We start from the raw sequence: 18,432 nt of genomic DNA, 5'->3' as shown, positions 1-18,432 counted from the left end.
GATCTTACCTCACTGACAGATCCTTTTGTGTCTCCATCAAGGATTTATTTCCGCAGAGGCAGAGCTTAAATGGGGGGTTCCGCAGGGGTCCATACTGGGTCCCCTCTTATTCTCTTTATGCCTGCTGCCGCTTGGTGCTATTTTCCAAAAACACAACATGCCCTTCCACTTCTATGCCGATGACTGTCAAATTTACTTCCCCCTAAGACACAATGGTACATGCTCTATTGAACCGCTGCTCAACTGCCTGGCTGACATCAGGGACTGGATGGCTTTAAATTTCTTAAGTTTCAATGAAAAGAAGTCTGAAGTCATGTTGTTCCCTCCCAACGACACGATCACAAACTACTGCAACGACCTTTCCGCTCTAACCCTGTCAGAAAAACAAAGAGTCACTAATCTGGGCGTGATAATGGACCCTTCCCTGAAACTTAACAATCATGTTAACATGATTGTTAAATCATGCTTCTTCCAACTGAAGTGGCTGTCTAAACTGAAGCCGATATTGTCCAAAAAGAACCTGGAGACAGTAATACATGCATTCATTACATCTAGGCTTGATTACTGCAATTCGCTCCTGTTTGGTATCAGTCAGACCTCCATTGCACAACTACAACTGGTCCAGAATGCAGCAGCCCGATTTTTAACCAGTACAGGCAAAAGAGAGCACATTACACCAGTTTTGGCCTCACTGCACTGGTTACCGGTTCACTTTCGAATCCAGTTCAAAATACTCATGTATGTCTACAAATGACTGAACAGTCCCCCCCCCCCCCCAATCTCTCTGATTTGCTACAACCGTATGTCCCACCACGCTCCCTGAGGTCAGCGGACCAGTTGCTCCTCACAGTTCCAGGAACTCGTCTTAAGCGCAGAGGTGACAGGGCCTTCTCTGTAGCAGGACCAAGACTCTGGAACGAGTTACCTCTGCTTGCCAGACAGGCCCCGTCCCTCTCGGTTTTCAAGTCCCGTTTAAAAACTCACTACTGTTCAATAGCTTTCAACACAAGATGATCTGTGTTTTGATCCTGTATGCTCCACACTGGTTTGTCATCATTATCTGCATCGTTTTTATGTCGATATTCTGATTTACCTCATTTTGTATTTTGCTTCGTGTGTTGTCTGTTGTTCTGTCTGTACAGCACTTTGGTTGGCCTTATTGCTGTTTTAAGTGATTTATAAATAAAGTGGTATGGTATGGTATGGTATGGTATATGTGTGTATATGTATATGTATGTGTGTATGTGTATATGTATGTGTGTGTATATGTATGTATGTGTGTGTGTATATGTATGTGTATGTGTGTAAATGTATATGTATGTGTATATATGTATATGTATGTGTGTATATGTATGTATGTGTATATGTGTATATGTATGTGTATGTGTGTATATGTATGTGTGTATATGTGTATATGTATGTGTGCATATGTGTATACGTATGTGTGTATGTGTATGTATATGTATGAGTGTATATGTATGTATATATATATATACATATATATATATATATATATATATATATATATATATATATATATATATACACAACTTCTAAATAAATTCTCACCCTGTACTGAAAACGTTGGTTACGTACTGTAACCCCAGATTCTATGAGTATAGGCGTAGCCCTTTAAGGGCATTCGCTAGTGGGTTTTATCCCGTCACGCAAAGCATAGCACTGAAAACTTTAGTCCACGCCCACCTGTCGTGTGGGCCCCACCCGGTCTGTATAAATTACCTTGAGAGCGGGTAATCGGCTCCCAAATAGCTTTTTCTTCAGCCATTTATGAGCCAGTGAGGCCCAGAGCTGAAAGGGCTATGCCTTTACTCATAGAATCTGGGGTTACAGTACGTAACCAACGTTCTATTTCGTATAGGCTTTGCCCTTTAATGCCATTCGCTAGTGGGTTAAAAGGCGAAGCAGGATGTAGTCTATGCCTCACTGGGTCCGTTCAGACACCATATGAACTCAATGTGTATATGAACTTTGAACATGTTCCGAGGGAGGTGGGGGACATTGAGTCTGAGTGGACCATGTTTCGTGCCTCTATTGTCGAGGCGGCTTACCAGAGCTGCGGCCACAAGGTTGTCGGTGCCTGTTGCGGCGGCAACCCTCGAACCCGATGGTGGACATCGTCGGTGAGGGATGCTATCAGACTGAAGAAAGAGTCCTATCGGGCCTTTTTGGCCTGTGGGACCCCAGAAGCAGCTGAAGGGTACCGGCAGTCCAAGCGACATGCGGCTAGGGTGGTTGCTGAGGCAAAAACTCGGGCATGGGAGGAGTTCGGAGAGGCCATGGAGAACGACTTCTGCACAGCTTCGAGACGATTCTGGTCCACCATCCGGCGTCTCAGGGGGGGACAGCGGTACGCCACCAACACTGTTTATAGTGGGGGTGGTGTGCTGCTGACCTCAACTCGGGATGTTGTGGGTCGGTGGGCGGAATACTTTGAAGACCTCCTCAATCCCACCGGTATGTCTTCCACTGAGGAAGCGGAGCCTGGGGACTCTGGGTCGGGCCCTCCAATCTCTGGTGCTGAGGTCACCGAGGTGGTTAAAAAGCTCCTCGGTGGCATGGCCCCAGGGGTAGATGAGATTCGCCCGGAGTTCCTTAAGGCTCTGGATGTTGTAGGGTTGTGTTGGCTTACGCGACTCTGCAATAGTGCGTGGACATCGGGGGAAGTTCCCCTGGATTGGCAGACCGGGGTGGTGGTCCCCCTATTCAAAAAGGGGGACCGTAGAGTGTGTTCCAACTACAGGGGAATCACGCTCTTAAGCCTCCCTAGTAAGGTCTATTCGGGGGTTCTGGAGAGGAGGGTCTGTCGGATAGTCGAACCTCGGATTCAGGAGGAGCAGTGCGTTTTTCGTCCTGGCCGTGGAACACTGGACCAGCTCTACACTCTCAGCAGGGTCCTGGAGGGTGCGTGGGAGTTTGCCCAAACAGTCTACATGTGCTTTGTGGACTAGGAGAAGGCATTCGACCGCGTCCCTCGGGGGGCCCTGTGGGGGGTACTCTGGGAGTATGGGGTACCGGGCCCTTTGATATGGGCTGTTAGGTCCCTGTATGACCGGTGTCAGAGCCTGGTCCGCATCGCCGGCAGTAAGTCGGGCTTGTTCCCGGTGAGAGTTGGACTCTGCCAAGGTTGCCCTTTGTCACCGATTCTGTTCATAACTTTTATGGACAGAATTTCTAGGCGCAGCCAAGGTGTTGAGGGGATCCATTTTGGTGGCCTTAGGATTGTGTCTCTGCTTTTTGCAGATGATGTGGTCTTATTGGCTTCATCAGATCGTGATCTACAGCTTTCGCTGGAGCGGTTCGCAGCGGAATGCGACGCGGTCGGGATGAAGATCAGTTCCTCCAAATCCGAGGCCATGGTCTTGAGCCGGAAAAGGGTAGAGTGCCCTCTCCGGGTCAGGGAGGAGGTCCTACCCCAAGTGGAGGAGTTCAAGTATCTTGGGGTCTTGTTCACAAATGAGGGAAAAATGGAGCGTGAGATCGATAGGCGGATAGGTGCAGCATCTGCAGTGAAGCGGGCGCTGTACAGGTCTGTCGTGGTGAAGAGAGAGCTGAGTCAAAAGGTGAAGCTCTCAATTTACCGATCGATCTACGTTCCTACCCTCATCTATGGTCACGAGCTTTGGGTTGTGACCGAAAGAATGAGATCTCGGATACAAATGGCCGAAATGAGTTTTCTCCGCAGGGTGTCTGGCCTCTCCCTTAGAGACAGGGTGAGAAGCTTGATCATCCGGGAGGGACTCAGAGTAGAGCCGCTGCTTCTCCACGTTGAGAGGAGCCAGTTGAGGTGGCTTGGGCATCTGTTTAGGATGCCTTCTGGACGCCTCCCTGGTGAGGTGTTCCGGACACGTCCCACCGGAAGGAGGCCCAGAGTTAGTCCCAGGACACGCTGGAGGGACTATGTTTCTCGGCTGGCCTGGGAACGCCTCGGGATTCCCCCGGAAGAGCTGGCCCAAGTGGCTGGGGAGAGGGAAGTCTGGGCCTCCCTACTTAGGCTGCTACCCCCGTGACCCGACCCCGGATAAGCGGAAGAAAATGGATGGAATGGATGGATGGATGAATTTAATCAAAACCTGATCTAACAGCTCGAAAGGAGCTTTGATCAGGGCTTGCAGAACAATCGTTAAGTCCCAATGTGGAGCTAGTGGACGTGACACCGGTCTGTGCCTCCAACACCTTTTAGAAAATGCTTCATCAGCAGGTGATTGAAAACTGTTCTGTCACCAAAGCCTTCGTGACAGGAAGAGATGGTTGCAACATATGTTTTAATTGTGCTGAATGCCAGATTTCTGTCCATCAGCTGCTGCAGAAAGGACAGCACGCAACCTAGTGGACATGAGATGGCCTCTACACCTTTCTCCGTACACCAGCATTGACAAGCTGTCCACTTTGATGTGTACAGCTCTGTGGTGGAGATAGCACAAGAATCTTGCATTGTGCGCACTACTTCTTGAAAGAGACCCATCTTCTCTAAGCGGATCCGCTCAGCGGCCAGACCCAAAGGTGTTGGCCCATTTCTGGGTGACTCCTGATCGCTCCTCCCACCTGGAGGAGAGCATTGTCCCTCCATGGCAGTTTCCACTGACGACCCGATAACAGACGTTGCAGGATTGCAAACAACGGGGTGCTCATGCGCTTGGGGGCTATCAGAATGGCTGATAGTTCTTCCTCCCGAACTTGGTTCTGAAACCGTGATATTAGAGGGACTGAAGGAAATGCGTAAAGGAGCATTTTGGGCCACGGACTGTGGGCAAACGCATCCACTCCTAATGGTGGATCGTCCCGTGGGCTCAGTGAGAACCATAGTTGACACTGGGCATTCTCCCGTGTGGCAAATAGGTCCACTTCTGCTCTACCAAATTTCTCCCAAATCCGAGAAATCAGCTCGGGATGGAAACTCCAGTCCCCGTGGCGTGGACCGCTCCTGGACATTATGTCCGCTCCTTTGTTCAGGACGCCGATATGTACACTGTTCTGATAAAGAGCAGGTTTTTGTGTGCCCAACATAGCAGCTGCCTCGCAATGTGTAACTTTGGGCTGAGCGCACGCCCCCCTGCCGGTTTATGTAAGCCACAGTCACTTTGTTGTCTGTGTGAATCAGAAGATGCTGATTATGTAACACAGGAGCAAAATGTTGGATCACATTCAATACTGTGAGACATTCCAAAACATTTATATGAGCTGATGTGTGAGGCGGCCACAGCGCTCCCACTGCCTGAGACAGGCACGTTTCTCCCCAACCTGACAGGGTAACCTGTAAAAACTGAGACAAGTGATGTAGGTCTGCTGATAGGAACTCCCGCCGACAGAGTGAGAGGATTTCCCCGATGTTTCAGGTCGGTTCCTACAGAGGGGGGCACAGAAATCATCCGTCTCTTCTGCCTTACCGGATCTATGCGCAGACGAACGAACCACCTCTGGAGGCATCTCATGTGAAGTAAGCCTTACGGAACTACCGCGTGAGCTGACGATATCGTTCCTAACAGTTTCATGATAGAGACAGCTGTCACTACTCTGCCGGGCTTTACGTGGTGGAGCTGGTCTTTTAGAGTTTCGGCTCTCAACCTGAGACACAAACAGGCACACAGAGACATGCGCCCCACCCGCCCGACAGCGACCGCAAGCCGGCCCCAGGCCGGGGGCCAGAACAGCAGGGAGCAGCAGCTGAGGAAGGCTAGCCCAGCACACAAATGCATCCCTACAGCCCCACATCACAGGCCCGGAGAGACCCCGGCACGCCACCCATGCACGCCCCCCCCACACACACAGCACCCCCCACCGCAAATGTCACATCAGGCCGACCAGCCAGCACCCCGTCGAAGTGAAGCCATGCTCCCGACCGCCGCCACGCACTACCAACGACCACACATACACAACCACAGCCGACCCACCGCCAGAATCCGGCAGCCACCCCAGCCAAAGGGCTGGCCATCACAACCAGGAACCACAATCAAAAGATACAAACAATCCAGGGAGAACCGGAGCACCAGCCCCACTCCCAATCGCCCCCCAAGGCCCAATACCCCCCCCCACCCCACACCCCCACCCCGGGCCCCCCACCCCCCCCCCCCCCCCGACCCCAAATGTCAGATGGAGAAGGAGGGTTTAAGGAAAACTAGAAGACCCAACTCCTCCCTCTTCCCACTCAAATAAGATGTTGATGCATGTTGTTATATAGTGCATTTAAAATGGAGGGGATGAGGCGGTGACTGGCACAGACCCACCCCCTCCACAGAGAACAGGCAGTGCACGTTCACCTCCCCAACCCTTGCCCAGAACCCTAAATGTCTACATGCTACATATGAGAGTGGGCACAGGTCCCAGAGGTGAGAATGATTACACATCCCACCCCCTATATGCCACCATGCGCCCACTCCAGACCCTATATATGCATGTGTCGTGCGAATGTTATATGCAAGTGTCTAGGTTGTTTGATAAAATTGGGGCCCAGGTCTTCACGAACGACAGAGATGGAGGATCCTCCCCGCAGCTCAGTAGTGCACCTGAACCCCAAGGCCCTGCTTGAGTGGTGGTGTGATGGAGTGGGTGGAGGAAGACGTCGGGATGGGGAGGAACAACTGAGGTGGCAATGCCCTCCCAGGGGGCCAGCTCCCCCACTGACCCCAATAGGCACCCCCATTCTCTGAGATCCACCAGGGGAGGGAGGCTCCAGTGCATCTATCCAGGAGCAGGAGGCAGCCGTACCACCAGGGACCCAGGCCAAGGACCGGCACATAACCCTGAGGACCGACCAGAACCCGGGCCAGCGACCCAACCCCCACGAGATCGTCCAGACCCCTAACCCGATCCCCAGCAAAACACCCAGCCCCCCAACCAAAGAAGCCACCAAACTCCAGCAGCGACAATCAGCCAGGAGTGCCTGAACAGCCGCAGACAGCGCACCACGACGACCGAGAGCGCACCCCCACAAAAGGACCGACCAGTCTACCACAGTAACACCCACAATGAGAGCACCCCATGCAAGGGAGGGCACACACCTAACACGCCCAGTCAAGTCTTATACACCATGAAAAGTTTCCTGATGCATGCTCAATAATCCAGGTAGAAAAATATAAAAAAGTTAAATCTGGTCCTCTGGACATTAAAAAAAAAAAAAAAAAAGCATATAAAAAAAAAATGTAGAAACGTTTCGTCTTTCATCCGAGATACTTCCTCAGTCTGAGGAGCTGTATTCAGCTCAGTCTCTTAAATAGCACCGTCTCAGAGTGGATCAACCAGTTTTGCTGCTGACAACCAAAACCAGCTGATCACATGCTCAAGAAGGACCATCAGCCTAACAATAGATCATTAGCACACTGATGGCTGTTTACTGTTCACAGAGGGCTGAGTGATACTAGCAATCACAGCATTGTAAGAGGGGGACAGTTGAGACAGTGCCATTTAAGAGACTGAGCTGAATACAGCTCCTCAGACTGAGGAAGTCTCTCGGATGAGAGACGAAACGTTTCTACACATACGTTTCCTCCTGCCACCACTGTAACGATATTCCACCGGAGGAAAGGCAGAGGAGAGTAGCCTTGTTTAAGGCTAACGTCGAGAACTGCCTGTCCGTGGCGGGAGACTGTTCGCTGGATGACGCGATCGACTTCTTCAACGGTAGCTCTCGGAGCGAATCGGATGGTTCCTCTGGGACTGGCGACGTCAGCAGCAGTCCCGATGCTCGCTCCCTCCCGGAGAGTGCAGTGTTGGAACAAGGGGGGCCGAGTGGATGTTCGACCCCTCTGGGCTTTCCCGCCTCAACTGCCACATCGCTCCTTGCCGTCGGTGCACTCCTATCGTAGTTGCCCGACATTATCTGGGAAGCTGCTGACATGAAGGGACTTTCCGGTGTCAAACGCACACTCGCGCGACGCATACAGCCTTCACCCAAACGGCGTTGCATTGATGATGGTGCACACACAGCTCCCCGGCGTTCACCGGCTCACATCGGCATAAATGTCGGACCGCAGGTCGGGTCCAGTGAAGGACCTCGTTCTCAGCAAGAGCGACACACGCCTCACCGAAGCAAACACGTGCCGCCACGGCGCGGGCAGATTTCACCCACCGCGTCTAAGCGCTCGGCCGCTCATGGCAGCATAAGCGTGAGACAACTGAGCGAACCCAGTGACGAGTCTCGCCTCCAGTGAGAGCGGCGCGCGTCCCACCAGAGAAAACGTGTGCTCCCGCGGGGTTCGCAGCCTTCACTCAAACGGCACGGCGTAGATGAAGTCATGCTCACCACTTCTCAGCGCTCACCCGCTCATGGCAGCATAGATGCGAGATCTCAAAGCGAACCCAGCACAGGACACCGCTCGTGGCAGGAGCAACACGCGTTTCACCGCAGTGGCATCAAACGCGCTGCGCCACGGCGTCATCAGCTGTCACACGCTTCGCCTCAACACACACCGGCCCACCTAGACATGAAGGTTCGTCCGCGGTCCGAACGCAGCACACAGGCGAGTTCAGAGCCCTTTCAAGGAAGCCTTGCCTTGGGTCACGCGGAAAACATTCCCGCGAAACATGACAGCGGTCGAGGCGGTGGACTGGATGACATCCGTACAAAACATGATGCATTATTTAAACGCGCGTCCACTCCACGAACGTTACGCGGAGTGGCTAAAAACATGCTCGCCAGACAGATGGATGACCAGGTTGTTAAGCAAGGGTTACACTATTTGCAACCCAACCCCCTCTGTTCGGAGGAATTTTAGAGACGGTCCTGTCATCACCAGATCAAATCTCATTTCTAAATGCAGAAGTCCAAGAACTTCTGGTAAAAGAAGTGATCTCCAGGGTTCCCTACGGAGAGGAAAAAGGGGTTTTACTCACGTTACTTCCTGGTTCCTAAACGGACCGGAGGAACAAGACCGATTTTGGACCTGTCAGTTTTCAACAAGGCGATCATGGACAGACTGTTTCACATGTTGACAACCAGACAGTTGTTAGACAACATCCAGAGAAATGATTGGTTTGTTTCCGTCGACCTGAAAGATGCCTATTTTCACATACCGATCATCCCAAAACACAGAAAATTTCTGCGTTTCTCCTTTCAAGGGATGAAGTATCAGTACAACAGGCTGCCGTTCGGGTATTCCCTCACGCCTCGTACATTCTCAAAGTGTGTAGAGACGGCCCTACGACCATTACACAGAGCAGGGATGAGAGTTTTGTTTTACCTGGACGATCTGTTGCTGCTGTCACACTCCAGGCAGGAAGCAGTGGGACAGGCCCAGGTGCTGACATCACACCTGTTAAATCTGGGCTTCGCCATAAATTGGAAGAAAAGCTCGATTTTCCCGGCACAGACAATTGTTTATCTGGGAATGGGGCTAAACTCGACCACCATGAGGGCTCGTTTATCACAAACAAGAATTGACACTCTAACAGACCAGCTCCGCCACGTAAGACCTGGCAGAGTGATAACAGCTGTTTCCGTCATGAAGCTGTTAGGAACAATGTCATCAGTTCACACAGTGGTCCCACTGGGTTTACTACACATGAGATGCCTCCAGAGGTGGTTTGCGCGTCTGCGTGTGGATCCAGTAAGACAAAAGAGACGGATGATCACTGTTCCTCCCTCCGTGAGAGCAGACCTCTGACACTGGAAAAACACCCTGGTTCTGTCGGAGGGAGTTCCCGTCAGCAGACCCACGTCACACGTGTCAGTCTTCACAGACGAATCGCTGTCAGGCTGGGGGGGCCATGCCTATCTCAGGCTGTAGGGGCACTGTGGCCCCATCACACATCAGCCCACATAAATGTTTTGGAGTGTCGCAGGGTGCTGAACGTGATTCAACACTTTGCTCCTGTGCTACAGAATCAACACGTTTTGATTCACACAGACAACAAGGTGACTGCTGCGTACATAAACCGGCAGGGGAGTGTGCGCTCAGCCCAGATGTTACACATTGCATGAAAACTACTGTGTTGGGCACACCAAAATCTGCTCTCCATCAGAGCAGTTTACATACCAGGTGTTCTGAACAAAGGGGCAGATGTGATGTCCAGGTGCGGTCCACGTCACGGGGACTGGACTCTCCATTCAGATCTGATGGCTCAGACGTCGCAGAAATTGGGCAAAGCAGCTGTGGACCTATTTGCGAGACGAGAAAACGTTCAGTGTCAACTATGGTTTTCTCTGAGCCCGCGAGACGAACCACCACTGGGGGTGGATGTGTTTGCCCACAGCCCATGGCCCAAAACGCTTCTGTACGCGTTTCCTCCACCTCCTCTGATTTTACAGTTCCTGAAACAAGTTCAGGAGGAGGGATTGACAGCTCTCCTGGTGGCCCCCGAGCACGTGAATGCACCATGGTTCCCAGTCCTGCAAAGCTTGCTGTCGGGGCGCCCGTGGAAACTGCCGTGGAGGGAGGACGCTCTCCTCCAGGCAGGAGGAGCGATCAGGAGTTACCCAGAAAAAGGCCAGCAACTGTAGGTCTGGCCGCTGAGCGGATCCGCTTAGAGAGGATGGGGTCTCTCACAGGATGTAGTGCGCACAATCCAGGATTCACATGCTGCATCTACCACAGCACTGTACACATCAAAGTGGACAGCTTTTCAGCGCTGGTGTACAGAGAAGGGTGTAGAGGCCACCTCATGTCCATTAGGCAACGTGCTGTCTTTTCTGCAACAGCTGAAGGACAGGAACTTGGCGTTCAGCACGATTGAAACGTACGCTGTAGCCATCTCTTCCTGCCACGAAGGGTTCGAAGACAGAACAATTTTTAATCATCTGCTGATGAAGCGTTTTCTAAAAGGTGTACAGAGACACAGGCCTGTTTCACGCCCACTTGTTCCACAGTGGGATTTAACGTTGGTCCTGCAGGCTCTGATCAAAGCTCCATTTGAGCCTCTGGATCAGGTTCCATTTAAATTCTTGTCTCTTAAAACAGCCCTGCTGCTGGCTTTAACATCCGCTAAGAGGGTGAGTGATTTATCTGCCCTCTCTGTCGCTCCGTCATGTCTCAGAATTCAGGCTGACGGCAGCTCAGCTGATTTAAGACCAAACCCAGCTTTTATGCCTAAAAACATCACAAACTCTTTTAAATCAAGAGCGATATTGTTGGAGGGGTTTTTCCCTCCCCCCTACAGATCAGAAGAAGAAGCGTCTTTCCGTCTTCTCTGTCCTGTGCGGGCATTGACGTGTTACATAGCGCGCACAGCTACAATGCGTCAAACTCAACATTTGTTTGTGCATTATAGAGATACATCTGCAGATCACCCGTTATCCAGCCAGCGCTTGTCACACTGGCTGTGTGAGGCCATTTCTGAAGCCTACAGAGCATCAGATTTAGAGCCTCCTGTCAACCTCAGAGCACTATCGACCAGGGGTATTGCATCTTCGACTGCTTTGCATAATGGTGTGACAATGTAGGACATTTGCACTGTGGCCACGTGGTCAACACCCTGCTCATTTATTCACGTCTATTTACGTGATGTGACAGTTCGTTCCATGACACATTCTGTCCTTAATGCTTTAACAGAACGAATGTTATTGTTTTCATGGAACCCTGTTTAAACTCACATTTGACTGCATGCTTTACAGTGTGAGATGTTGTTATCAGTCACAAGTTGTGTCTGTTATTTGGTTCTATTGTCACTAATCAGTTCATGACTATTGTTACCAATCAGTTCATTTGATTATAATCAGTTCACTTGTTATTATTAATCTGTTCATACTGTTCAGCCATGAATCAGTTGGTTCATGGCCACCCCTTTTTCAACATCTTCCCTCCCCGTTGAATGTTTCTGGGGCATTCATTTTTTTCAGAACGCGGTTATACAACATACCTCTGTGCATGGCACACATAATTACGCAATGCGTAATTACGTACATGGGGAGTTGAGTGACAAGACGTTTTGTGGGCAAGCTTCTGTCTCATACGGTGTTCGAATGGACCCAGTGAGGCGAGGACAACATCCGCTTCGCCCTTAACCCATCAGCGACAGCTCTTAATGGGCGAAGCCTATACGAAATAGCCCTTTAAGCGTAGGGCCTCACTGACTCCTAAATGGCTGAAGAAAAAAGCTATTTGGGAGCCGATTACCCGCTCTTAACATAACTTGTACGGACCGGGTGGGGGCCCACACAGCAGGTGGGCGTGGACTAAACTTTTCAGTGTGATGCTTCGCATAACAGGATAAAACCCATCAGCGTCAGCTCTTAAAGAGCTACGCCTATACTCATAGAATCTGGGGTTACAGTATGTAACCAACGATTTATTGTTCTGTTCAAAGTTTTCTTTTCTGAGTCTTTGTATTAAGAATTGAGTTTTTTTGTTAATAAGTTCAATTAATTCTAATTTAGCTTTACGCATTTTCTCCAGCATGTCTTCATCTTGGGAGGCTTCTAACAATTTAATGGTTTCTTCTAATTCCTGAACATGTTTATTTTTTTCTTCTTATGTGATGAGAATGAAATTATTTTACCTCTCATCACTGCTTTCCCTGCCTCCCAGAGAACAGATGCTGATGTTCCAGGCAAGTCATTATACTCGAGATATGAAGTCCACTCGTCTGTAAAATATTTGATAAAATCTTAATCTTCAAGCAATGATATATTAAATCTCCAGTTTATACTTTTGGGGATTTCTTTTCTGTTTGCTAGAGTTAAAGAGACAGGAGCATGATCACCGACAGCTATAGGGTGCATCTCAGTGTCTGAGATGTCTGTCAACAACGAGCTGCTGACTAAAAAATAATCCAGATGAGAGTAAGAGTGATGGACAGGTGAGAAGAAAGTATACTCCCTACGGTTCGGGTGAAGAGATTGCCATGCATTGCAAAGTCCGTAATCACTCATGTACTGTTTAACTATATTTATGGACTGCCAACTGCACTGAGTTCCTGCTCTACTACATCTGTCTAATTCGGCATTTAAACCAAAGTTGAAGTCACCTCCAAGTATAAGTGAGCAATCCATGTGATCAGACAGTGCTGAGAAAAAAATCATAAAAAAAAGAGGTGTCATCAACATTTGGGGCATATATGCTGACAATACACAGCTTCTAGTTATTTATACAAAGTTTTATTATTAAATATCTACTCTCTGGGTCTGTAACTGTGTCTAGTACTGAAAAATTAGCATTTTTGTGTATTAATATTGCCACTCCCCTTTGTCTTGAGTTATAGTAGGCACAAAACACATCAGAAAAGTCAGGTGATTTAAGACCATCTGCAGTTGTAATAGATTTATGAGTCTCTTGTAAAAAGACAACATCTGCCTGTAGTCTTTTAAGCTGGTTTAAAATTCCAAATCTTTTTTGTTGAGTACTGGTTCCATTGACATTCCAAGTCACAAACCTTAATGTGCCCATAGTTGTGCGTGAGTAGCTAAAGTTGACCAGCGCATGTCACCATAGAGACAAATAGATCCAACTAAAATCAGAGTTATTGCTTGAGACTGCCTGTTTAGATGTTTAGAAACACACAGTGATGTTTGAAGTGGAAAGATACAAGAACATTGAGTAGAAGCTGGGTGTGAGAGAAGTTGAAAGATATAAAGTTCTCTGGTGTGTGTGCATGTGTGTGCATGTGTGTGCGCGCGTGTGTGTGTTTTGGTGTGCTTGTGTGTAAATGTTTGCTGGGTGGTAAAGAAGAGAAAAAGATTGATGAAGTGATGTGGTAACAGATAAACGTAAACGAGTAAATAGTAAAAATAATTAAAAAAATACAAAGGAAAAGAGAGGGAAAAAACTAACAAAAACCAAATAACCAAACAAACAAACAGCAACAAAAAAAGAATAGCTTTGACACTGTTCACCACCAGTGTAGACACCTTACCGAGCTGTGCTTTACATTTTACAAATGCCAGTTAATTTACCTCCAGTGTTACAAGCGTTAAACAAGGACTATTCAACTAAACTGCCCAGGGGGCCACAGTTACTGAAAGCCAAGCGCTCAGGGGTCAGATATCCACAAGTTCTTATCATTAAGTTACATTGTTTTATAGTTAAAACTCTAGTTTTGTTTTAAGAGTGAACCCATTGGTGGACTGAACTTAGCTCACCTGTGGGCCTGATTTGGCCCGCGGGCCGTCAGTTGAACAGCCCTGCTTCAAACTAACCCGTTGTTCCTTTTAATAAAGCCACGGAATGATGTCCCATTCCCTGAACAGATGACCATTAATATAAAGTTTATCTACAGCCACCGTAGCTCTGACGCCCTCAGACATGTATTTCTTCCTGATTGGAAGCAAAACCCACCTCCGATCGAGGATCTCTTTTGGAAATTGATGGTTCACACTGAAGTCCGTCCCATGCAGCTCTCTGCCCCGACCTCTGACCTGCTCTTTTTGTTTAAAGTGCTCAAATTTAGCGATAATTGGTCGAGGTCACTTGTTATCGAGCTTCTTACCTCCGAGCCGGTGAACGCGATGGAAAGTGATCTTTTTTACCGTCTCACTTGGGAGTTTCAGCTTATGTTGGATAAACTCACGGATCGTAACTTCAGCGTCCTCCTCTGCTCGTTCTGGGATCCCTGAGAAGACAAGATTGTCTCGCACGCAGTTTGAATATCCAGGATGGACTCCTTCATTTTCCTGTTCTCTCCGGTCAGCTGCGACATCTTCTCGGTGAGTTTTTTGACGTTACCCCTCAGAGTTTGGTTCTCTGCAGCGAGCGATGCCACCTGAGCTTGGCTGAACTCCAGAGACTCCCTCAGTGCTTGAAACTCCTTATGCAGAACCTCCACCAGGGCCAGCCGGGCATCTAAGCTGGTTAGCTTCTTGTCTATAGAGCCCAGGACATCAGTGAAACTTTTCTCTGGGGAGGTGGACGTGCTAGTTGAGCTCTCTGAACGCATGCGTTTAGGAGTTGGTGTGGCCGTGGATGCGGTGTTTTTTTGTGGTTTGCCCATCATGATGTTGTTAAAACACTTGTCCACGTAACTCTCCAGACTGTCCAATGTTTCCTCGTCCAGTTTGGTTTATTGAAACAATATGCAGAGGTTATCATTAACAATATTTATTATGCTTGATTGTAATATATTGGTTTGTTTTACCTGAGTTGAATCGTTTTGTTTAGCAGTATCCTGCCATGTTACTTACGCAGCACAGCTCTCACGTGACCTCAGCAGCTCATCACCAGGTGCACCCTCTCTTGGATCAGTTTTGCCCCCCATTTGGTGTGTCATGCTCCCCTCCGGTGGTGAGTTCCCCTGCCGCCGGTGCTTTGGTTGCTCTCAGTAGCTGGGGCTGAGTGGTGGGGTGTGTGCGGGCCCGCCCTGGTGGCTGCCTGCGGGGGCCTGGGTGCCCTGGCTCTGTCGGGCCTCTGTTGGGGGGTGGTATGACCTTGGAACTCGGGGCTTGGTGTCCATGGCCAGATCCACTCTGGAGGGGCGGATTGCCGGCGGGGCTCGCCGCTACAGCTTCCTGGGGTTTCTGCATTGTGGTTGCTGGGGGTCGCCTGGGGCTTCCCTTTGCTTCTCTCTCTGGGGGGTGCGGGTGTCCCTGTTGGGGGACTCCCGGAGTTCCGGGCTTGGGGGCCGCTGTGTGTCTGTGGTTCCGGTCTTCCCTGCGTTACCTTTGTGTCCTGTGGGGACGGGTTTATGGGTCCCCACATCCACTATTGAATTTTTATGGAGAAACCTTATAGTGATAAGCATGCTCACACAGGTGTTTAGAGTCAGGTGTTTATCAGATACACACTCAGTTGGGTTGTGGTGGCCACTAAATATATCTTGTATTACGATGTACTGTATACAGTACTTTCTAATGATGTTATAAGTATAATTATATATGTTGTTGTGGTTTCTCAGTTTTGTCTGTTTTTTTTTTTTTTCCTTTCCGCAGGTCTAGAGGCAGACTTCAATGATGTTGATTTGTGTTCTCTTTATCCCTCTCTCTCCTCTTCCTATCTCCTTCTTTACATTTTAACCCTTCTCTCACTTTTCTGCTTTGTTATCTTCTTTGTTTTTCATCCCCGTGTCCATTACATCTGGAACAAACCCAAATCAAATTCTAATAAAATTTAATTTATATATCAAGAGGAGCATTGAGGCCAGCCATAATGCTCTGCTTGTGAAAGTAAATCTGTTGGGCATCACTTTGAAACTCAGACAATAATTCTAAGTGTCACAATGCCAGATAGGACAAGGGGAAAAAGAAAAAAAAAAGAAAAAAAGAGTTTCGGCTCTCGTCTGTGATAAACGGGCCCTCATAGTGACTAAGTTTAGCTCCACTCCCAGATAAACGATCTTCTGGGCCGGGAGAACCGAGCTCTTCTCCCAGTTTATGGCGAAGCCCAGGTTTAACAGGTGTGACGTCAGCGCCTTGGTTTGCGCCGCTGCTTCCTGCCTGGATCGGGTCAGCAACAGCAGATCATCCAGGTAAAACAGAATTCTCATCCCTGCTCTGTGTAGCGGCTGCAGAGCCGTCTCCACGCATTTTGAAAAAGTACGTGGTGCGAGGGAGTAATCGAACAGGAGCCTGTTGTACTGGTACTGGGTCCCTTGGAAGGAGAAGCGCAGAAGCTTTCTGTGCTTTGGAATGATTGGAATGTGAAAATAGGCGTCTTTGAGATCGATAGAGGTAAACCAGTCGTTTTAGTGAATGCTGTTTAACAGCTGTCTGGTTGTCAACATGTGAAACTGTCTCTCCATGATCGACTTGTTGAAAACAGATAAATCCAGGATGGGTCTCATTGATCCGGTCTGTTTCGGAACCAGGACGTAACGTGAGTAAAACCATGTGTTTTCCTCTCCGTTGGGAACCCTGGAAATTACATTTTTTACCAGTAGTCCCTGAACCCTGCATGTCCCTGCATGAAGGGACGAGATCTGTTCTGAAGATTACAGAACCGTCTCTATAATCCCTCTGAACGGTGGGGGTTGAGCTGTGAACTGCAACGTGTAACCCCTGCTGATAAGACGGTCCATCCATCTGTTCAGGGAGAACGCTCGCTGCCACTCGGCGTAACGCTTTGGGAGCGGGCACGCGTTTTTGTGTTGCGTCATGTCTTTTATGGACATCAGCCAAGTCAAGGCCTCCACCACCGTCACGTGCTGCTGAGACGTACTCCGAGCGACCCAAGGGGAGGCCTTGCCAAAAGGGTCCTGGAAGCACCTTTGTGCCACGCTCAGGCTGCGGGCTCGCATCAGGGTTGATGTGAGCTAACGTGCACTGAGGGGAGGTGTGCGCGCCTTCAGCAATGTGGCGTCGTTGGGTGGAGGCTACAGCTGCCATGAGGAAACGCGTTTGTCCCCACTGCGGTCAGGCGAAGCAAAACACAACCTGGGCTGAGAGCAAGGTTTTCTTCTGGGCTCAGTCTGCTGAAAACATTCATTTTTAGCTGCTGTGTCAAGCGAGCATTTTGTGTATTTTCTCGAGCTGCGGTGACTTTTAAAACCCTGTTTTGAGGTCACTGGCTCGTTTTGTGTGGAGGATGTGTGAAGAGGAGCCGCTGCGAGATCATTCGAACTGACAGTCAGGCTGGAATCAGACACTTTATTCTCTGAATGATGTTTCATTTTATTTTAAAACTCATGTCATCATTGCACACACACACATCTTCCGCAAGGAATCATTTCTTAAATCTTCTCCCCCATGAGCCCTGCGGCTGGTTGTTCCAGGGCGGCGCCTATTGGCGGTCTCTGGGGAAACGCTGAGCCGCTGGTTGCCGGGATGAGAAGGGATGTTCTCTGGCGGGAGGGGCCGGCGGCGGAGCGGGGCGGGAGGATGCTGCTGCAACTGTGGAGCGTCTCTGCTGCTCTCTCTGGCCACGATGATCCGTCCAGCGGGGGGGGGGGGGGGGCAGGAGGAGGAGGAGTGCGGCTTCATCAGGTGGCGCACAGTCTCCGACACCTCCTCCGACTTCTTTGATTTTTCAAGCATAGCCTTGAAATAGGTTCCGAACAGCGCGTCCGTCGAGATGGGGCACTACAGCGGTCTTTCTGCAGTTTCTCCGGCAAGGAGGGGGAGTGTCGGAGCCAGGTGAACCAGTGGATTATTGTCATCCTGGTGGCGATGCGAGACAGGCAGACAGCAGAGGAGGCGCACAGGTTGAGGATGACGTCAGATACCTTGCAGAGCGAGCTCTTTGTCTCCTCAGGTAGGTCTGTTTCCTCCAGCCTCTTGGAGATGCTGTAGGCCAGCAGAGCGACATTGTTTTTCGCTGTGGCCACCTGGAACGCACACTGGTGGGCTCGGCTGGAGAGTGACATCCCTGTCTGGTCGTGTCTCCCTGGAGGAACAGAACAGGACGCTGGTCCAACCTGGATACTTTTGCTCCAAGTACTTCTGCCAGGCTTGGTTCTAGGGCGGCGAGCCGGGGTGGAGCCAAACCTTCCCGCTAGATCATCCAATCTAGGTGGGGGGAGGAGAGGGACGGAAAGTCCCTTTGTGTCAGCCGCCTCCTGGATTATGTCAGGCAGCTCCAAGAGGAGGGCACCGATGGCTGGGAGCGGTGTGGTCACTGA

The 18,432-nt window shown here is 49.7% G+C and overlaps 2 protein-coding genes across 2 annotated transcripts in view; both read right to left on the bottom strand.

The window, feature by feature from the left end:
* LOC119410418 (ectonucleotide pyrophosphatase/phosphodiesterase family member 2) overlaps positions 1-14,820 on the bottom strand; it is a 303,683-nt gene extending 288,863 nt beyond the window's left edge. Inside the window, exons 1-2 of the mRNA XM_037677330.1 lie at positions 14,610-14,820; positions 14,374-14,496 (exon numbers count right to left, since the gene is read on the bottom strand). Coding sequence (XP_037533258.1) covers positions 14,374-14,496; positions 14,610-14,820 — 334 coding nt within the window. The remainder of the gene's footprint in view (positions 1-14,373; positions 14,497-14,609) is intronic.
* Positions 14,821-17,893: 3,073 nt separating this feature from the next.
* LOC119410417 (ectonucleotide pyrophosphatase/phosphodiesterase family member 2) overlaps positions 17,894-18,432 on the bottom strand; it is a 23,805-nt gene continuing 23,266 nt past the window's right edge. The window contains exons 7-8 of the mRNA XM_037677329.1: positions 18,037-18,138; positions 17,894-17,971 (exon numbers count right to left, since the gene is read on the bottom strand). Coding sequence (XP_037533257.1) covers positions 17,894-17,971; positions 18,037-18,138 — 180 coding nt within the window. The remainder of the gene's footprint in view (positions 17,972-18,036; positions 18,139-18,432) is intronic.

This window comes from Nematolebias whitei, chromosome 5, assembly GCF_014905685.2.
Source record: "Nematolebias whitei isolate Nwh7 chromosome 5, NemWhi1, whole genome shotgun sequence".
NCBI classification, from domain to species: domain Eukaryota; kingdom Metazoa; phylum Chordata; class Actinopteri; order Cyprinodontiformes; family Rivulidae; genus Nematolebias; species Nematolebias whitei.
This window is presented reverse-complemented; position numbering and strand designations above follow the sequence as displayed.